The sequence below is a fragment of the Aythya ferina genome, assembly GCF_964211825.1.
Source record: "Aythya ferina genome assembly, chromosome: 20".
Taxonomy (NCBI): domain Eukaryota; kingdom Metazoa; phylum Chordata; class Aves; order Anseriformes; family Anatidae; genus Aythya; species Aythya ferina.
In genome coordinates, this window is record NC_140318.1 from 8,337,272 (window position 1) to 8,356,517 (window position 19,246).

Genomic DNA, 19,246 nt, shown 5'->3' on the forward strand with positions numbered 1-19,246 from the left:
AAAAATACCTTAGCCTTAGTTCCTGGACTTATCACAAAGTACAAGGAAAACAAAACCAGACAATGTTATAAAACCTCACGGTACTTCTAGGGAAATCTACACTTAAGTATCTAGCTCTACTCAGCTGGCAGAATCAGTGTTTTCCTTTCAAACACACAAAAATAGGCTTTGCTCTTCTTGGATTTGGATTATGCGGGTTTTCTTTTCTCTTTTTTTTTTTTTCTTTTTTTTTTTTTTTTCATTTTCTTCCTCTCTGTAAAGCCTCACAATTGGTATTTTTTCCCCACTTGAATCAGTTGCAGCAAGAAACTTTTGTTGGCTAATGGGTTTTGTTTCTCTCTCTCTCTTTTTTTTTTTTGTCCTTTTTTTTTTTTTTTTTTTTCTTAAACACAGGTAAAACCTAGAACAAACCGACAGTTACAACCAAGTGAAACCGGAAGGGAGGTAGCTGGAACCCGACTCCAAGAGTCCTCTGGTGCCATCCTCCTTTCTCAGCCTGGGGGGGACAGCGGAAGATGCAAGAAAAGCAGGAGGACACCAGCTCAGCCCATCTGCGAGAGGGTGGGGAGGGAGCGGGGTAGCAGCTGATAGGAGTTTCCCACCCCATCCCGCACCGTTCACCGCTTTCTGCTCCAGCTTGCCCTTCCGCTGGCCACGGAGCCCACCGGTGGCCAAGGAGGCCGGCTGGTGGCCCTGTGGGTGCAGCCTTGGCTCACAGTCTGTGGCAGAGATGCTCTTGGCACTGATGTGACCTGGACTTCGTAAGCAGCTAAATTGCATCAGCACGAGCACCCTCTCGTGTTGCCTCAAGCTTCCTGTTTGATTTCGCCCTATGCCACCACCCGGGGGGAGGTTGTGCAGCATCCCTCTCACCTCCCACTCGATGTCCATCAGTCACAGAGGGTCTTCCCTCGGGACTCCACCAGGCAATCAAGGCCCTTACAGGGGGGAGATGCTGCAAGGACCCCTCTGGCCGTGCCCCAGGGAAGAGGCACAGGAGGTGGGCAGGCACCCGTGTCCCATGGTCCTCCTTCCTCACTCCCCTGGGAGCATGGTGCAGCCCCTAAACACGAAGGCCAAAGCTTTGCCTCGGTGCAATCTGTTCCTGATGAAAAAAGGCGCTGGATTTAATAAGACTCAGAGTAGCACTTCCGTTCATGGAGGAGATGGCCAGTGCTGACATGGCAATTGGAAAAAAAAAAATCAAATAGCAGCATGTTGAAGGCTTCCCTTCAGGGAAGGGACTCGGCCACGAGCAGTCGCTCCCGGACTAGGAGTGAAGCTGAGGTGTGAAACTGTGCTGGGAGAGGCCACCTTCTCCCCTGAGCTGAGGAGGACTCCAGCTCTGCGAGTTGCTCAAAAGGGTCCTGAGCTCACAGGAGCCCACAGCAGCAAGTGGCACTAATGCTAACACCGACCTGTCTCCCGGGCAATGTGCTAGGTGGGAAAAGCAGATGGAAAACCTCCTCCATGCTGAGCTGCATAACGGAGAAAGGGACTTTGCAAACTGAGCTGCCAGCAGGATGCATGCAGCACCTGAACCAGGGCTCCCTGCGAGGGTGAAATGCAGGTGGTGTGGAGGGGCTGATCCTGCCAAGTGCCCCAGGCAGTGAGGACCTGATGAGTTGGCAGCCTGAAAGGCTTTTGAGGTGTTGAGCTCTTCTGATGGGCTGGATGGCACCTGAAGCCAACTGCCTACAGAAAAGAGGAGGATGAGCAGACGAGAAGGAAGCACCCTTCTCACTAACACACTTCCATTATTAATCGGGGGGCAAGGGGCATGAGGGGAAGTTTTCCCAGGATCAGTTTTTGCTAATGCTCTCTGCTCCGGCAGACGTTTGACCTAACTCCGTGGAAGGAGCCCTGATGCCACTGCGCCTCCCTTCCCCTGCAGCCCTGCCTGGTGGGGACAGTCATCCACACAGCACCCATCGCCAGGCTGCCCTCAGGCATCACCAGGAGCTTTCCAGCAGAGAGCTCCTCGCCTTCTTTTGCCAACCGCCTCTCCAGGCCTCCAAATTTCAGCTTTTGAGATTCTTCTCGGGTTTATTCCGACAGAAACAACCCCAAGGGTGGGTGAGAATAGCCTGGCTCTTTGCACCTACAACTCAGTCATTTTTCCATTTCCAGTTTTCCTACCTATTTTTACATCCATCTCCACGAGTTAACTGCTTCCCCTTACACTTATGTCTTGCTGTAGTGCCTAAATATTCAAACGAGCAAGAGTAGGAAAAAATCTTTCCATCCTGTCTTTAACCAGTAGATTGTACATGTCAGGAGAGTCCCAAGGAACAGACAGTATTAACACTTGGGGGGATGCCCGTTCAGAAATGTGCTCCTCCTAGCAGGAACCCAAAGCAGCAGGAGACAAGCTCAGGCCACGCTGGAGACATCTCTGGGATTTCTGTGGGGTGGGTTGTAGCAGCAGTGACAGCACTAGATGCACTGGGCATCTCAGTGACTCAACGTGGTGAACCCTACGATGAAACGCGTCCCCAGGAGTCTGGCACAACGTGGGCCCCTCGGGGCTGAAACAGGAGGATGGAGCTATGAGAGAGGGAAGTATGAGGGCTGCTGCAGCTAATGCCCTTCCTGCTGGAAGATTACAAGCAGCTAAGCTCCTGGTCTACCAAAGGTGTCTGTCCCACAGGCCTGGAAGCTTAATACTGACAAATATGGCCAAAATTGTAATACTGTCTCCCCATAGCACGTGCCTCTTCCTCTTCCCCCTTCCTAGGAAACCAGGAGCGTGAAGCAGTTGTTTGACAGACAGACCCCTAAGAGCGGGGTGGAGGAGGTTTGGAGAACCCCTTGAGTGGGTGGAGATCAAAAAGCAGATTCCTTTGGCTGGCTGGTGTCCTGTTTTCTTGCCCCAATGCTGAGGAAGAGACCAGAGGGTTTGAAAGGCAGGTTGTAGGTAAGCTTTAAGGCAGACTGTTTGGTTGCATGGGGTTGTTTTCACCCTGTCCTGACACAGTAAGGAAACTAGTTGTATGGGACATAGCAGCAGGAGTAGCAGCAGCAGACATGCTCAAATGACAAGTGCGGGGGCGAGTTACCCTCTCTGCTCCTCAGAAGCAATCATCCACATTCCTCAATGCCAGTCCTTAGACTCCCCACTCCCTGGCTCCGCTGAGGGACCACCTGCCCGCCTCCACACAGAAACGTCCCAGCAGCCCTATGGCTTCCAGACAGGCTACAAAGGGGCTTTTTGTTTGCTTTTTGAGGGCAGGGGGAGAAGGAGGAGCTGTACAGAAAGGCCACTGCAGTCTGCTGAGCTCCCTGGCTGGAAGTAGCGTTCCTGTGAGGAGCAGATGCAACCCACGTCTCGAGCTGGCTGGGCGTCTGGCAAGTCACTTGCCAAAGGCACAGTCCTGTGGAGACCCCACCCCAACCTCAGTGCCCCGAGCATGAGATACCTTGGCATTCAGCATCAGAAAAGGCTCAGCCTGGAGTCCTCCAAGAGCACAGCCTCTTCCATGAACGGTCTGAGTTGTGAGTGCTGGAGAGGGGAAATTGTTTTTGCGTTGATCATAATCTCTCACTCTTTTTCTCTCTTTCTCTACTTATTTCTATAAATATGTGTACATAAATAGCTTGTTTCTCGCCTTAAATCTAGATATGAACTGTTCAAATTAGGTGGGCATAACATGCTGTTTTGATACATGAAAGTCTTCTCAACTTGACTCTTGGTTGTTTGTTTCTTGTCATCACTATTTAAGATATCGTTAATACATAAACCCCTACTTTGAGTTCTCCTTGGACAAAAATTAAAGGCAGACTGGTTGAATTCTAAGGGTCCCTGGTGCAGAAATGCCATCCAGTTGAGCAGCTAAATGTTAAAAACGATACCAAAAGGGATGTGGTGTCTCTCCTAGCCTGCCTTGAGCAGTGTGGTCCTCCATTCCATGTTGCTTGGCGTTACCCAAGACTGAAGCCACGGAGGTCTTTCTGGTTGTGCTCCTGGGCGTTGGGGTCCCGGCAAGCACACTCTCCTTGTAGGTCACAGGACATTGGGAAGGGAGTAACCTGAGGAAGGAAACCAAGGACACATGAAGGAGGGAACACACAGCACCCTGGAGAACAAATGATACCTCTGGGGAGATCTTCAGAGACCAGCTGGAGCCTTCAGCTACACTTACTTTGCATAGTGATTTATTTTAGTGCTGAGGCTTCAGACGAGCTACCTGTCCGTAAGAGAGGGTGCAAAAAGCATAGAGAAGAGCCTGCTCAGCTCATGCAGTCACTGGTCAGCAGATCCTCCCCTAACAGCTCCCATCAGGTACATGAACAGAGCTGTCTGGGGAGACGTGTACTTCTCAGGCAGCCCTGGGGCTTTTGGGGTAGTTACCACAGTGCTAATTGCATTATGCTGCCAGCATCTTCTAAAGAGCTTTCCTTCCCCCCAACCCTACAAACATTAAATGACAGCAAAGTCACGAAAGCCTCATCACACATGACCAATTCAAATTACCACCAAACTCTAGGTCCAGTTGGTCCCAACTCCAGCCTCCCCTTGGCAATTCCCACCTCTGTCCCGGGGGGTTGGTGAACCCTACTCCTGGGCCATCGTCTCCCCTCCGTGAGGCCCCACTGAGCAGTATGGCCTTATGGCTTGGGTCCTGTTGCCATGACCGAGTCCATTTGTTCATTTAATTATGAATGTTCTTCGTTTCAGTTCCTCAGGGCATGAACTGAAGCAGGTCAGTGAAACGGCAGTCCAGCAAACAGACCTCCCTAAATACCTGTTGTGTTTAAGGTCAACAGATGCAGCTAACGGGCACTGAGGAACAGGAAAGGAATGCAAGTGAGAGACTGCTACGTGCAGATAAAATCTGGCCACGATCTCTCTGCAGAAGCGTGGGAAGGAGCTGAAACAATAGCCTGCAGTGCCTGGCTAGTGGAAGTTGATTTTGGCATATTGCATCATGGCATTTACATAAAGAAAAGGGGGTGGCAGTGGAACAGTGCCTTGCTTGCCCTGAAGTGAATTCCCAAGAACTTCTCCCATCTGCACAGGCTGAGTGAATGAATGACCTCATTCCCCTTCGTACACTCCTCCCAGGTCGGTGCCACAACCTGCTCAAATGTTCCCGGCGAGCGCGGCATGCGCGCTCAGCCTGCTCCCCTCGGCCCTGCTGCCACACGTTTGCTCTTTCATCAACACTTTTTCTCCAGGCCATGAAGCCTGGGTATGCCTGCTCCCCGCGTGTCATCAGCGGCGCATCCAGGAATGCAGACCAAGCTCTGTGCATGAGCACAGAGCTGTCATTTCCCCCCCAGACCTCGGCTGCGTGTCCCTGCATGTCCATCCGCAGCGTGCCTTTCTCCTGACACACACCCGAGCGGGATGGCGGGGCGTGGGGCTTTATTTCACAACTGGGGAGCCTAAGGCAGGGACATGCTGACAGAGACATTAAATAGCCAACACTCATCACCAAATCAGGGTTTAGGGAGGCTCCTCCCGTTGCTTTTGCCTTTGTTCCCAGAAGACCTGACCCTCCAGGTAGAACGGGGTGATGACTTTTCATCAAGACGTGGCCTTGGTAACAGGAGCTAAAGAACCAACCTGTGAATAATTGGAATCTACCTTCCTGCAGATGTGGAGGTTGCAAAGAGGAGAGAGAGCCCAAAAGCTTAAAAACAAATGAATTCAAGTAACTGGATACTGAAGAAGTTTTAGAAATTGCAGAAGACAATAGGATTTTAAGGGTCACTTGATCCAACAGACGCCAGCCAAAGTAGGACTGTCCCATATCACAGCGTTATGAATATTCTTAGATAGGAAAATGGAGAAGTCTGTAAACAATGGGGTTTGGGGAGGAGGCTGAGGAGGGATTGTTTAATGACTGAATTAAAATACTGGAGAGAAAAAAAAATGATACATGAAAGAAAATGACTTTTTTTATTATTATTTTGTTCAGTGTAGAGGGAAACATTTTGGTTTAGATTATCTGCTACAGTTCAGGTTTGACCTTTCTCTCCAATACATAAAAATAAAAAACGCTATTCAGAGCAAAAGTTATGTCTTGAAATAAAAAATTACTTCACTCAGAAAATGCCCAAACAAAACATGTAAATATGTCTTGAGTTCTCCCTTACTTTTATTTTTTATCCTGAATCATGCAGTTCAGCCTGGATTTGGCAATGCTTTTGACTTAAAAAATCCTTCCTGTTGTACAATGAAGCTACTGGTTGGAGGCAAGACCTGGGATCCTGGTTCTTTCATTTGTCTTGATCAAGCTTTTTCCTCTCCCTGGCCTAGATTCACTGCATTTGTTTCTAGCAGTCTAACAAAGGCAATTTAGCAGCTCCTGCGCTCAAAGGAGAAAGACAGGCGCACAGAGAAGGTGGATACGTATTTTGCATTGAACACAGGACAACAACACACCAGACTCAGGCATTTCAGTAAAGTGGCTAAAATTAGCCATGATTATCTTACTGCTCCTTGTCTCTGCTGCTCTCCATGCACGAGCAGGACAGTGCTATCTCTTGCTGGCACGGCGATCCCAGAAATGCTAACATTTTACTTGCAGGAACATCAGAGCCAAGAGCAAAAACCCTGCACAACTGTGTTTCCAGGCTGCCGGCTCTCATTTCCCTGACTTACTCTGTGGGCTGTGATGAAAATGTGACCTTAAAATCCTGAACTGCCATAAGTCTGATGTTGCCTTGGAGCGCTCTACCTTCTTCATTCCGTCTCCTCCCTACCCAGACAAAAGGTACACGTAGGAGAATAGATTGCTTCTACCTTGCAGCAAATTTCTGGGAAGAAGGAGCCACTAGAGAAGTGTCTTCCCATGTGGTGCCCTCTAAAACCCTCTGGCTTTCTGACTGCTCATGGACAGAAGCACAGAAGCTGTCTCTCTAGGGCAATACCACGGCCCCAAAAACAGGGCTGCAGCAGCAGTTGCAGCAGTGGGTAGCCTGATTGTAAGAGGGTTTCGTCCTGATCAGATTAGCCTTATTCACTTTATGTCCTTTACAGAATTTTGTACAAAATTTAATTTTTACAGTACTATTGTCCAGATAGATGAATTGTTTTGTCTTATGGCAGCAAGCTCCGGAGATCAGTTTTCTATTAATTGAAAAGTCAAAGATTTCTGTGGGCAATGAGCACATCCACAGTCACATTAGACAAGACAAAATTTGCCAAACACTTAGCAGTGACACAGGGTTTCCACTTTAAATATCATCTACAACAAATACACATTTGAGTTCCCCAAGGATCTGATTTCCAGAGGTATTTAGGGACTCAAACCCACACATAGCATCTATTGGGATTGTCAGAAGTACCCAGTGCAGAGAAACCTTCAATCCCCTTCAAGCAAGAACTGTCTTTTGTCTTGGGCTTGTTCAGCGATAGCCCTGTGGAGTACAGAGCCATGAACAAAGCTGCTGGATGTGCTAGAAATAATAAATACTGAGCCTTTTTCTGAATGATAGCCCATTTAAGTGTGGAGCCCACATATACGTACTCCGAGACTAACTGCTGCTTTTCTTTTTAAATAGATCAGTGAAAGCCCAACTCATTAACAAAATGTATGACCTGCACTGAAATTTCCAGATATATCCATTGTAAAACACTATTAAAGAATCATCTCCTCTTCCTTTCACCTGCCAAGTCCTGCATTTCCCCTACACCTCCCCTTGTAGAAAACCTGGCTAGCACGTAGGAGGGCATGGAGGAAAAGCTGAAAATCAAGCTTAGGGCCTGGCTCGGTTATTTGATGAAGTACTGTAGGATATTGTCTCCACAGGCTACCTAAAATAATCTGAGAAAGACACAAGCAAAGAACAGAGCTCTGCATGCCTACACACTCTCCCTACACACGCACACATCTCCTGGAGGTGATCCAGAAACAAAGCCATGGCTTGAATCAACAGCACTCAGGAGAATGTGGGGCACACCTGAAGCACAGAGAACCACAGACCTATTTTTAAGACACAACAGGCAGAGCCTAAATCATGCCTGTCACCCTGGGAGCATGCATGGTGCGGCACATCCTGCTCTGGACCTAAAGCAGCACCTGCAGCAGGCACAGGCTTATGGGCTCGGCAGGAGACTGGCAGGGACGATCCAGACCATCCCAGTTCTCTTATTTTTTGGCAGTGAATTGCTCCAGGAGCTCTGGCCACATTGCTGCAGGTGATGGGTCACCATGCCTGTGCCTAATTCACATGCCTGGGGTGTAACACTACCTGACTCCCAACTCGTCACCCACGTGGAGCAGAGTTTGACCCCATACCTCTGTCCTCCACCAGAGTATGGGAGCCCTGAGTGTCCTCAACCATGTCAGGTGACAAGACGATGGCCAGAAGTCAAGTTACTTTTGGAAATGGCAGCATTTGCCCTTGATGCCATGCTCTGTGGGAACAAAGGCAACGATGGAACATACCAGTGCCGAACTGGGATTCAGGTCATGAAAGGAGTCAAGGGCCACAAATCCTGGCTAAGCAGCACCTATCTAAAGAGGCCGGTGATATCCCAAGACAGATCCCTGCTGAGAAAGGCCAGTCTGTAGGAAACCAGCGGGAACTCTGACAGGAGAAATCGCAGACAGGTACAGGGAGGGATGGGAAACACTTCTGCAGAGGTTCGGAGCTCATCCCTCACACATGCTCATATCGCTTTGACCCAGGGTGGGCAGAATCAGGCCAGGGCTGGAGGCAGGGGACTACCAGGGGAGGAGGGATGCGAAGTGTTGGGAAACAGCCTGTTGTTAGATTTCAGCTCTGAAGTGTTTGCGAAATCTCCCAGACAAGACGAACTGGAAATATGAAGACCCCGCAGCAGACACAGCCTCTGCGGCGAACGCGGCGTGTCAAGATAAGCGTGGCAGGCTGTGCTGAGTGTCGCGGCCCCGCGCCTCCCGAGACCCTCGCAGCTCAAACGCCGGGGAGTATTTTGTTCCCTGACAAGGCCCTTGTGGGACAAAAATGCATCTTGTAAGGTTCTTCCCAGGGGTTTTTGGCATTTAGGTCACAAGGGCTGTTTGGAGATAATGGAACAAGAAAGAGCCCCATTTAACTACGGGGAATGGTATGAAGGTTCACACCTAGGGCACCGCTTGAGAGGGCCTGGGAAAGGCAAAGATGAAGCTTGCGGGAAAAGCCCTAATTTTTTTTTTGTTGTTATTTGCAGCTCTATAAACCGGACTTTCCCATATGGAAGCCCCATAGAACAAGACATAGCTCACCCAAATCCAACAGACGCTCCTCTCCCTCCACCGGGTGCGAACCAGGAGCAGCTCCACCAGAACTGGAGCAACTGCAATGGCCTGAAGCCAGCTGGGAAGCTTGGGAAAGCCCTGCCGGCACGGGGAGCTGGGTGCCCGCTCCCTGCATCCCCGCCGAGCTCCAGCACCCGCCAGGGCCGAGCCGCGCGAGGGAGCCCACCATGTGCCAAACCACATGGAGCGCGAGCGCGGCTCAGTTGCGCAGCAATCAGCTGCGCTTCCTACCCTTGTGCTACTGATTGTGCAAACATGAATGTAATTAGTCTAAATAATCACCAAAGATTTAATAGCAGCCAGACCACCCAGCGGCCAAATAGCTGGCGGTGGAGCGGGGAAGGTTTGTTCGCTGGTTTTTGTAACACTTGCTAATGAAGTGAGGTCGGATGGCAAAGCAAACACCCTCCACGAGCGCTTCCCCTGGGAATGCTGTATGTTGTGGGAAGCCCCGCGTCCCTTGAAGCCAAGAATGTTCTCTCAGGATAGGCAGCATGTGCTACTACCATCCCTGCTTTTAATTTATCGCCGCCTGGAAAGCCTCCCCGAACAATTATGAAACCAGCCCTGAGCCCCAAAATAAGCTCCCATCACATCCAACCATGACTGAAAGCGCTCCTCACATGGCCAGCAGCGAGCCACTCACACTGCGATCAAAAACCTCCTGGGTAAGTGAGTTCACCCAAACGCCTGGGTGCTGCAGCATGCTTGGAGCACGCAGCAGCGCGGAGCCGCTTCCAGAGGCATGAAGCAACACTTCGCATTGTATCCGTCCTTCCTCCGAGCTCACCCGCCATTCATTGTATCTCTCCAGCTAATTATAGAGCTGACAAACACACCCAGCTGGGGACATGCAAGCAGTTTGGAGCAGCATCGTGCCATGGACATCGATCCTTCTGGATAAGCTGACTTTCCTCGGCCAGGGTGGTCACTTAGGCTGCTAATTGTGCGAGCTGCCTCACAGCCACGTTCTGCCAGGGGAGCAGGACCTGTGATTCCCCAGGACAGGTCTGTGTTGCAGGGAGAGCCAGGCAAAGGCCCTGATTTCTCCAAAATACCAAGAGATGACTATAGCTGTTTTCTTAGGGGTGGGAAGGGGGCAGACCCCCCCTTTCCGGGGAGCCAGGGACAGGCTTGGGAAATCCCTGCTGGAGCCAGCAGCAGCCCTTCAGTTCAAAGCTCCTTTCTTTAGGCCTTGAATTCTCGGCCATAAAGTCTCTGAAGAGGTTTTGATAAGTTGCATATCTCGCAGATAAGCAAAGCTTTGGATGAATCCCACGCGGTTTTCTATCTACCGCAAGTCCTCATTTGTTTTCCGCCAAGGCACTTGCTGTTTTTCCTCTCCAAGGTGTTGGACAGAAATGTCAAGAGGCTGAAGGGGCGGCATTTGAGATGGGAATTTTTGCCAGGATGATTTTTCTTTTTCTTTTCTAAGTGCTACGGGCAAAGTGGTCAAGGGAAAACCTGAGCGATAACTGAATGAGACACGTTTTTCTCACGGGGGTTGCAGGCTTACCCGTTATGTGATGAAAAGAGAAAATGGAGAAGAAAGGCAGAAGAAAGTTTGCTTTTTCAGACAGTTTATGTTGGGGAAAATTTAAAGCGGCAAATTCCGTGTGTTTAAATTTGCAGGGACCAGACTGCCGGATCTTCAACTAAGCAAATCTGCAATTTGAGTCTGGAACAAAGTACGTAAGCAGAGCCTGAAGAGAAACATTTCGGATTTCTGTGAGGCCTTTCTAGACAGCCTTGCACAGGGAAAAGCTGTAGAAGGGAAGGAAAAGAGAAAAGAAGTGAAGGAGAACAGCGACTGGAGAGATTTCCTGAAACTAATCGGAAAGAAACAGCCATCTACTCTCCTTGGCACGCTGCACACCCCAGGAGCCGCCAGCCCAGAGGCAGCCAGCAATGCCCGGGTTATTTATTTTCCCCACTTCAGCACTGTCATGTATTTAATGTTTTAAAAAGTAATATCTTCTTTTATCTGCGGCAGGGCACAAAGCAAGAAGCAGCTTCCTAGAGCAGCCAGGCAAGAAGGGAGCTGGCAACCTGTGCTGGGTCAGGAGGAGAGGAAGATGAAAAGGAGACGGGATTTTGTTTTGTCCTTCACGGAAGACTTTATCCCCTCCAGATACACAACAGAAGCTTTCTCTCCCTTGGAGGTTGGCCGGCAATGGCCTTCCTGTCTCTCAAAGCTGCTCCTGGGTCATACACAGGGCAAGCCATGCAGCCCTGTCCTCTGCCTCGACTGCAGACCGTGTCACCTCCCCGCGCTCGGGGCTGCACCGTCAGGCACTGCAGGACAAGCGTCCCTGCTGCCCTGGGTGCTGCCTGCTGCTGAGCCAGCCCTGGCTTCTTGCCCGCTGCATGGGGACGCTGATCAATTAGCACATAACAAATAATTAAGCTGATGAATGTCTCTCTTTCCCGCATGCTGACTGCAGTTGCCTAGAATTTATGCACGGAATATGACTGAATTTATTCGCTGGTGTTTGCAGTGTTCAATAGAGGTCTTTAATGATTTCTTTTAAGCTCTCTGGACTGATTGGGAATAGTGCAGAGCAAATACTCATTATTTCCTATCTAAGCAACAGTGCTGATTAGCCAGTGGTTGGCCAGATAAGTCACACCGCTCTGCTCCCCTCTTGGTGCAGAAATGCACAAGGTCATTTGCTGCTAATGCTCAAATGCAAAGAGGAAACGTGGCCTAAGCAAATGCAGCATGGAAGCCTCTTGTGCATTTTCAGGCCGATAAAACAGGAGCAGAATCTGACATTAAATAAGAGGGCTCAAGATTAACGTGAATATGGGTTGAATCTTTGTGCTTTCAGACAACCTGGACTGCAGCACTGCGTGAGCCGAAAATGTTTTGGGGAGGGTGGTGGGAATGCAGTGTAACTTAAGTCTTGACAGTTTGCGGACATTAAAGATCTGAAGTCAGCTCTTACTTGACTGTTAGCTTCTGAATCTTCACATGATGCAATGTTAATCTTCAGCCCTTTCCTAAAATAACGTGCGGAGTTGCTATGTTCTGTTAAATGTGAACCATGTGTCACCTCAGCAATGGCTGCGACGGTGAAAAGATGATAAATCTCAAGCTTGTAAAATGTCCTGTGACATTTTGGGAGAAAAACATGTGTTGCATAAATGTTAGACATTTATGGGTAAACTTGCAGGGGCTTTAAAAGACTGACACATCTGCCACATAGTATGTAACCCTGAAAGAAAAGGAGCAAAGCAGCCTCTTTCATGTGTTTCGCTCTCTCTACAACCATATGAAAATACATCCTCATCTGGTATTGGAATTAACGGAGCTGGACTCGCCCCTCCCTATGTCTCCTCCAGGTTTTTGGCTTTTACACCCAATGTGTATTTTAAAACTGTGCCTGTTTAAGTAGGTGGCAAATTGTGCTGGAAGGATTTGGTATGCGGAGTATTTTTATTCAGCTCCCTTTTCTCTCACCTTTCATTGTTTTTCCCCTTGGAATATCTCCTGTAACGCTCCACTCATAAAGTTCTTCAAAGGCAGAGCTGTGTTTGAACAGCCTTGCCCAAAATCTGCTCTCCAGTCAAAGGCTTCAGACAGGAAAATAACTCATAGAGCCACGCTGCTGCCGCCGCAGGTGTCCCAGTCTGCCATGCAGTGCTGTTAGCCCCCTCTTTACCCCATAAATGTAATACACTGAGACTTGGACTTCTTGCTTTTGGCCTGCAAGGCGCAAGGAGAAGGCAGTTTTCTCACTTCCAAGTGCCTTGTTTGGCCTCTGGGTCATCGGTGGTGTTTTGGGAGAGAGGAGAAGCTTTGGAGAGCTGAATGCACGCCAAGGATGTGACAGGCTTAGGAAGGGTTTCCCAGTGTAGTCAGTGAAAGTAGATTTACCCCCCAGAAAAACTCAAAACCTCCCTCTCCATGGGCGAAATGCACGAGAAGTGTGCCCAGCTGCCTGCCTCTGAACAATCTGCCCCTTGCGTCGGGCAGTTTAGCACAGAAAACAGCAAACGACGGGGCTACAAAGTGCATTCCCCTGCCTGGGTGGTCACCTTGTTTCTGGGTGGCAGCGAAGCAGCAGACATTTCCAGTGTGACTCGCCTGGCTGGTGAGTGCTCACGACTGCCTGGTCCGTGCAGACCCCACTCTGTCTCAGCTCCTTGTCCAGCAATAAATTTTGCTCCCAAACCTTACTCCTGCCCCTCTCCCCCTCAATTCAGCCCCACACCCTATGTGTTTCAGTCCTGTCTCTGCCCCAAGACACGTCCACTTCCCTTTCCCAGTGTCCCCAGATGGGCCAGATACAGCCCGCAGCACTGCACCAGCACAAGATCTTTGGCTGAACCAAGGAAAAGAATGCCCCCATCAAAAGCTGTTTTAGAAAGGACAGTTCCCTACAAAGAGGTCTTCAGTCCCTCAGCTGCTGTAGAGAGAAGCTTCTTCCTCAGATGTAAAATGCATGATCTCATCGCTAAATCTAGGCTTCCTCTGTCTACTTTCAAGCTTTCAAATTTATTAATGTACATCAGATACTTAAAATAGCTGGATTTTCTTCATTCTGATCTACACTCAAATCTTGAAGATGAGGTAAAAATTGTACATGCCAGAGGCTACAATTTTCTTTCCTTTCTTTGGGAAATAAGTTCAAAATCTATCCTGTTTAGAAATGTATGAAATATTGTAGTGTTTCAAACCACAAGCTTCATCACTCTCCTGTCTCTAACACTAGCCAGAAGTGAGGATTAAAAAAAAAAAAAAAAAAAAAAAAAAGCATTAGAAATAAGGGGATGTGTAGAGGGATCCTTTTCTTGCTCCGGAATTGAGTGTTTTAGGTATCGCTGTGCCAGAAACTGCAACCAGATCACTGTGTCTAATAGCTACTGATGGACCTTACCTCCATGAATGTGCCTATTCTTGTTTTGACTTCAAATATATTTTGATCTTACTAATACTCTGTGGCAATGCATCCTGTCACTTAAATTCACACAGTGTGAACAAGCACTTTCTTTCATTTGTTTGGATCCTGCCTCCAGGTAACTACCAATTCACCCCTTAATTGCTAAGTGATGAGAAATGGAGGATTTTATTTACCTAAGCATCTTCTCTCTATTAAAATTTGATTTTATAAATTTCTGCCACTACTCACACTCAGTGTTTCTTTTGCAAGTTTTTCGTGTTCTAGTTGAGGTGGTTTCTCTTTGTGCAGAAGACATTTCCTACCTCTGACCAATCCTGCTGCCCTTCTCTGCACCTCTGTCTGTCCTACTCTATTGTTTTGGTGTGATGGTCACAGAGCCATGTGCATGTGGGTGCACATGGAATGACGCACAGACTTGCAATGATATTTTTATTTGTCTCTCTGCTCCTCTAAATTAATCTGAACTTTTAGTCTCCTTTTTAAGCAGTGATGGTGGATAGCAGGTTGGGCAAATATACCCTTCTCAGTGTCTCTCTGTGAAGGTCTGTTGAGCAGTAGATGCAAAATGGATGCCCAACAGCTTTCCTGATGAACATACTCAAGAGTTTAGGAGGGAGACGGCCTTTGCCTATATCGCAGCTAGTGTTTATTTACAACAGAAATGAATGAACACCTCTAACTACTTCAAGGACGTGCCTTACACGGCATGGCATAAGGCAGGTTCTGCTGGGAAATGCACATACATACCAAGAGAGAACTTCAAAACAAACCAACAAGAATTGAATGTCAATAGTGAGGTGGTGCCTGGACTGAAAGTTCTTCTGAGACCTCAGATCACCTATTCTAGTAAAAATAAAATTTCTCTGGGCACAAAGCAACACTCCATGAGGAATTCCCAGGGAAAACAGAAAGGGGCATCCTTACCTTTTTGGTCTTGACTGTTGAGGCACAGCAGTCCCCACCATCATAGTTGCAGAAGGCTCGGTTGTTGATGGAGTCACAGTAGTTGTCCCCCATGAAAGGCTGGAAAGTGAAAAAGCAGAGAGACTGAGGACATGGACATGGATTAACAGTAATAGTTGCCAGAACAAGATGAAGCCTTGAAGGAGCCATATAGTTTGTAACATTACTGACTGCCCTGAAAAACAAGAGATAATTATTCCCCTCTCCTTTCAGAGCAGACAGAAAAAAAAGGACACTAGAGCCCTTGTTGGCTTTTCACATCCCACATAAGAAGATGCTTCGAGAATATTAATTTGACTAGGCCCAGAGAACAGCATCAAGGCATCTAAATTTGTGTCACCTTTTGATAATTTTAAGCTAACCTTCTGAAACTATGTGGGAAAAGAAGAAGGTTATGTATAGCAACAAAACTGGCTTGCTTTTAATAGTTGTACTTTCAACCACAGTTCTCCTGACTATGCAACAAGTGTCAGCAATGAGGGTACAAACATATTTCAAAGAGAAATGGAAGCCATCAGAGCTGGGTACAGGGACTACATGCCCTCATCCTCTACCTAGCACTTACTGTGTGTGACCTTGGCCATGACACGTAATCTCCCTCCCCTCCAAGTTTAGAGCTGGGATAATGGCAATTATTCAGAGGGCTGTTGAGGAGAGCTATTAAGTAAAATTCATAAATCACCTTGAAAAAGAAAATGTGGTCACTAGTCTGTGCAACGTGATCGCCAGTCTATGTGCTGCACAGGCCCTGCATAATAATCATGATTTTTGAAGAAAAGGTTTGAAGTCTGGATCTTCATTACACATTGGAGTCCTCAAGAGATTTGCTTGGAAGTCAAGTCTGTGCTTGATGCTAAAAAATCACCATGCCATCTATGAGAAACTCAAGCAGCTCTGAAAGTTTGGAAAAATGGATGCTGATCAGAGAGCCCAGTCATATCTCCGTAACACTTCTTTCACTCGCAGGCTCATGGGGACATTCCCATTTTATTTGCTCTTTGGAAAATTCATTTGTTCTGCACTGAGAAAGACACACGAGGGACTTTCCTATAAGAAATCCTCTTCACAGAGAGGCTGGGGAGGCTTGTGGAGAGTTCCTGGGAGGATTTAGCAGCAATTGCAGTACCAGAGATTTCCTGATGATAGACACCTGAGGAACTAGCAGCGAGAGCTTGCCATGCTCTCCCTAGAAAGAGCCACGGCCGTACTCAGCTGTGTTGAAATGGACCCCGTGGAGTGGTGTGGATGCAAGCTTTTACTGCTGCTGTTTTGCAGGTTTAAAGATCTCTATTATGGTATATGAAGTCCAGGCAGTAACGGCAATGTTGGACCAGGGCAGGACTACCAGGAAATGACTGACTAATTGAGTGTCACTTGTTTTGTTACCAGCAAATCCAGCAAATGCCAACAAAGAAAACAGAATTACAGGTTGAGAGTCCTATCCCTGCAAATTGGCTTAACTCTGCCAACTGCCACAGATTGACTCATTTGTATAGACAAAGACTTTAACTTGTAAAGGCCCTTCCAATTTAATTAATATACCATGAGTTACAAGGGAATTATTTATAAACAGATGGAGAGAGATTTTTATGCCAACCTGGTCATATTCAAAAAGGTGAACTTTGCTCAACCTCCCAAGACATTTCAATAGGCTTCTCCATGTTTCCCTCGTATTGCCTGGCCATGCCTGCTTGTTAAGAAAGTTTGCTTTAATTTTCCATGCTCACACCTGTAACCAACACCTACAAACACTGGAAAAGTACTGAGAAGAATTTATGGAAGAATTTGCCATTTATTCACACTGGCATAGAGTAGGCAAGTCCATCCTTTGGAGGAAAACAATGGGACAAATAACACCTATTACGATTTGGTACCCAAATCCTCATTTGGGAGGCCCTGGAGGACTCGCTGTCGAGGGTGAGGTCTGTAGTGTCATGCATATCTCAGTGCTCCTACATTTTTGGAGGAGCCTTGTTCTCTCCACTAACTATATAGGTAGCCCAGGGGCACTACTTTTCCAATAAAACACCTAAGTTAGTTGCCTAGAAGTACGTGGCTGACTCATAAACCTCTATTCCTGCCACTAGGGAGCGACAAAAAATCACTTTGCAGCAGTCTGGGTTACCACATTGATTGCCAAGAGCAAAATAACGCCCCGCTTGCAGCCTTCTATTCAGGGAACCCTCCGTAATGCTAAGGAAATTAATACATTAGGGATTGTATCAGCTTACTGGCCCAGTATCATTGACCTACTGGCATATTATTCCCTGTTTCCATAATCATGAAAAAGGCTTGGTGAAGACGGCATTTCTTCTGAAATCTTAATGCCAGAGAACAAGCTCTGGCCCATTCTTGGATCCTGGAAGCATCATGCTCTAAAAATGATGCTAGATGCCATTATCAATTGTCTGGGCAAAGCCTTCCAAGATGATAGATTGCGATGCAGTGACACTGCTGAATGAATGATGAAAAGAAGGAAGTGTCTATTGATGCAGAGGGATCTGGCAATTAACAATGATGGAAGGAAGGAAAATGCTGAGAAAAAGCATGTCAGTAATAATGGCTTCTGGTAAATTATTACATCATTGCAAAGTTTGCCTCAGTAACAACTACCCTTAAACAGCAGGAGAATGGATACCCAATGGTGCATCAGCACCTGAATGGCATTTCTTAATGGTCGCTGGATGTTATTTTAGCTCTCTTTGGAGAATAGGGGCGCCCAGCCAGCCTGCATGAATGTAATGCGTGAGATGGCTTATGACATTCAAAGCACTGACAGCAGAATGCTTTTCATTTAGGGAGCAACTAGACAGAAACTATTACATTGTTGGAGAATTATTACCCTCTTGGGCCCAACATTTGTATGCGAAGGAAACCTGTCTTTCACTTCAAGACAAATCATGCCGTACAGCAATGTGGTCTAGTGTTTTGTGTCAGATTTAGGAGTTCTGTGCCACGTTCCACCACTGTGGGCAAATAAGTTCAATGCGCTTGTAAAACTGAGTGCGGGAGTCTAGTTGGTGCTGTATGAAGGCAGATCTGGGTTCAAGACACAGCTCTTCCAGAGCACGTTCATGCAACCAATGCCCCTGCCTGTGAGTTTTCCCACTTGCAAAATGAGCATGATGCTTCCTAGCCTTACAGAGATGCCCCAAGGATTGACTTCTTGAGGTGGGTAAGGCACTCAAGTCCTGGCATGATGGCAACCACGAGTGCCACGACCCAGAGAAAGGTGCTCCAGCCCCACTTAACCACTGGCAACATCTTAAGAGTTCTGACTTCACAAAGATTGCTGCCAGCAGAAACATCATTCTCCAAAGTAATCGCTTATTGCTTATAAGAAGTAAGACTGTAAGACTGCTAAAAATGCAAGTACATTTTTCGGATTTTTTTCTTGTTCAGATAGAGGCTCTTCGTGGAAGGATGCATGATTTGCTCACTGTCCAGCTGTTCTGTCCACCAAGTGGCATCACTTTTTCCTCTGTCATTCTTAAAGTTTATCGCCACACCAAAGCCTGAAGTCTAGCTTGCCTTAGAAAACATTGGTTCTTTAGTAAGATGTGGAAAACAAGTAAAAGCTTTTTGCAACTTCCCAGAAAGTCCCGAATCCTGTGAATTTCTGAAAGTCTACCAATTTTCTTAAGCCACTTGATCATTCAGCTCCTGCAAGAGTCACCTCACCCAGCCATCGGTTCTAGGAAAATCACCAGTTTCAACACAGAGTGTCAGAACTGGTGCAGGAGATCTCAGTTTAATTGACAAGATGGTCAAAGCAAAAGTCTGCCTGCCCCACTTGAAAAACATTTCCAGCCCACGTGACTGCAGTGACTGCTACCATAACACTTAGAAGAGCTAGCAGGGACCGTCTGAACTAATGCAAAAGCTCACCTCGCAGCCTTTGACACAATGAATCAGGGAAGGGTGAGGGTACCACTTGAGTCCTGCCGTGCAGACAACGCTCTGGAGGAGAGAAGGAAAAAAAAAATCAAGTTAAGACAAAGAAATCAGTGTACAGAAAGTCAGCGTGCTGGTTCCTATGGCTCTCCTGTACCTAACCAATGAAGTTCAGTTCCTAACACCTCTTGTGTTCTCAGGACCTGGCTCTCCTCCAGGTATTTACAAGAAGTGTTGGACTTGACACTT

The 19,246-nt window shown here is 47.5% G+C and overlaps 1 protein-coding gene across 6 annotated transcripts in view; it reads right to left on the reverse strand.

Moving 5' to 3' along the window:
* The window catches only part of PAPPA (pappalysin 1), a 361,581-nt gene continuing 342,335 nt past the window's right edge, over nucleotides 1–19,246 (reverse strand). For all 6 annotated transcript variants that reach the window (XM_084494331.1, XM_084494334.1, XM_084494332.1 and 3 more), the window contains 3 exons: nucleotides 18,992–19,063; nucleotides 15,065–15,163; nucleotides 1–4,029 (listed from right to left, as the gene is read on the reverse strand). In XM_084494331.1, the coding sequence (XP_084350457.1) occupies nucleotides 3,922–4,029; nucleotides 15,065–15,163; nucleotides 18,992–19,063 (279 nt within the window). In that variant the 3' untranslated portion in view covers nucleotides 1–3,921. The remainder of the gene's footprint in view (nucleotides 4,030–15,064; nucleotides 15,164–18,991; nucleotides 19,064–19,246) is intronic.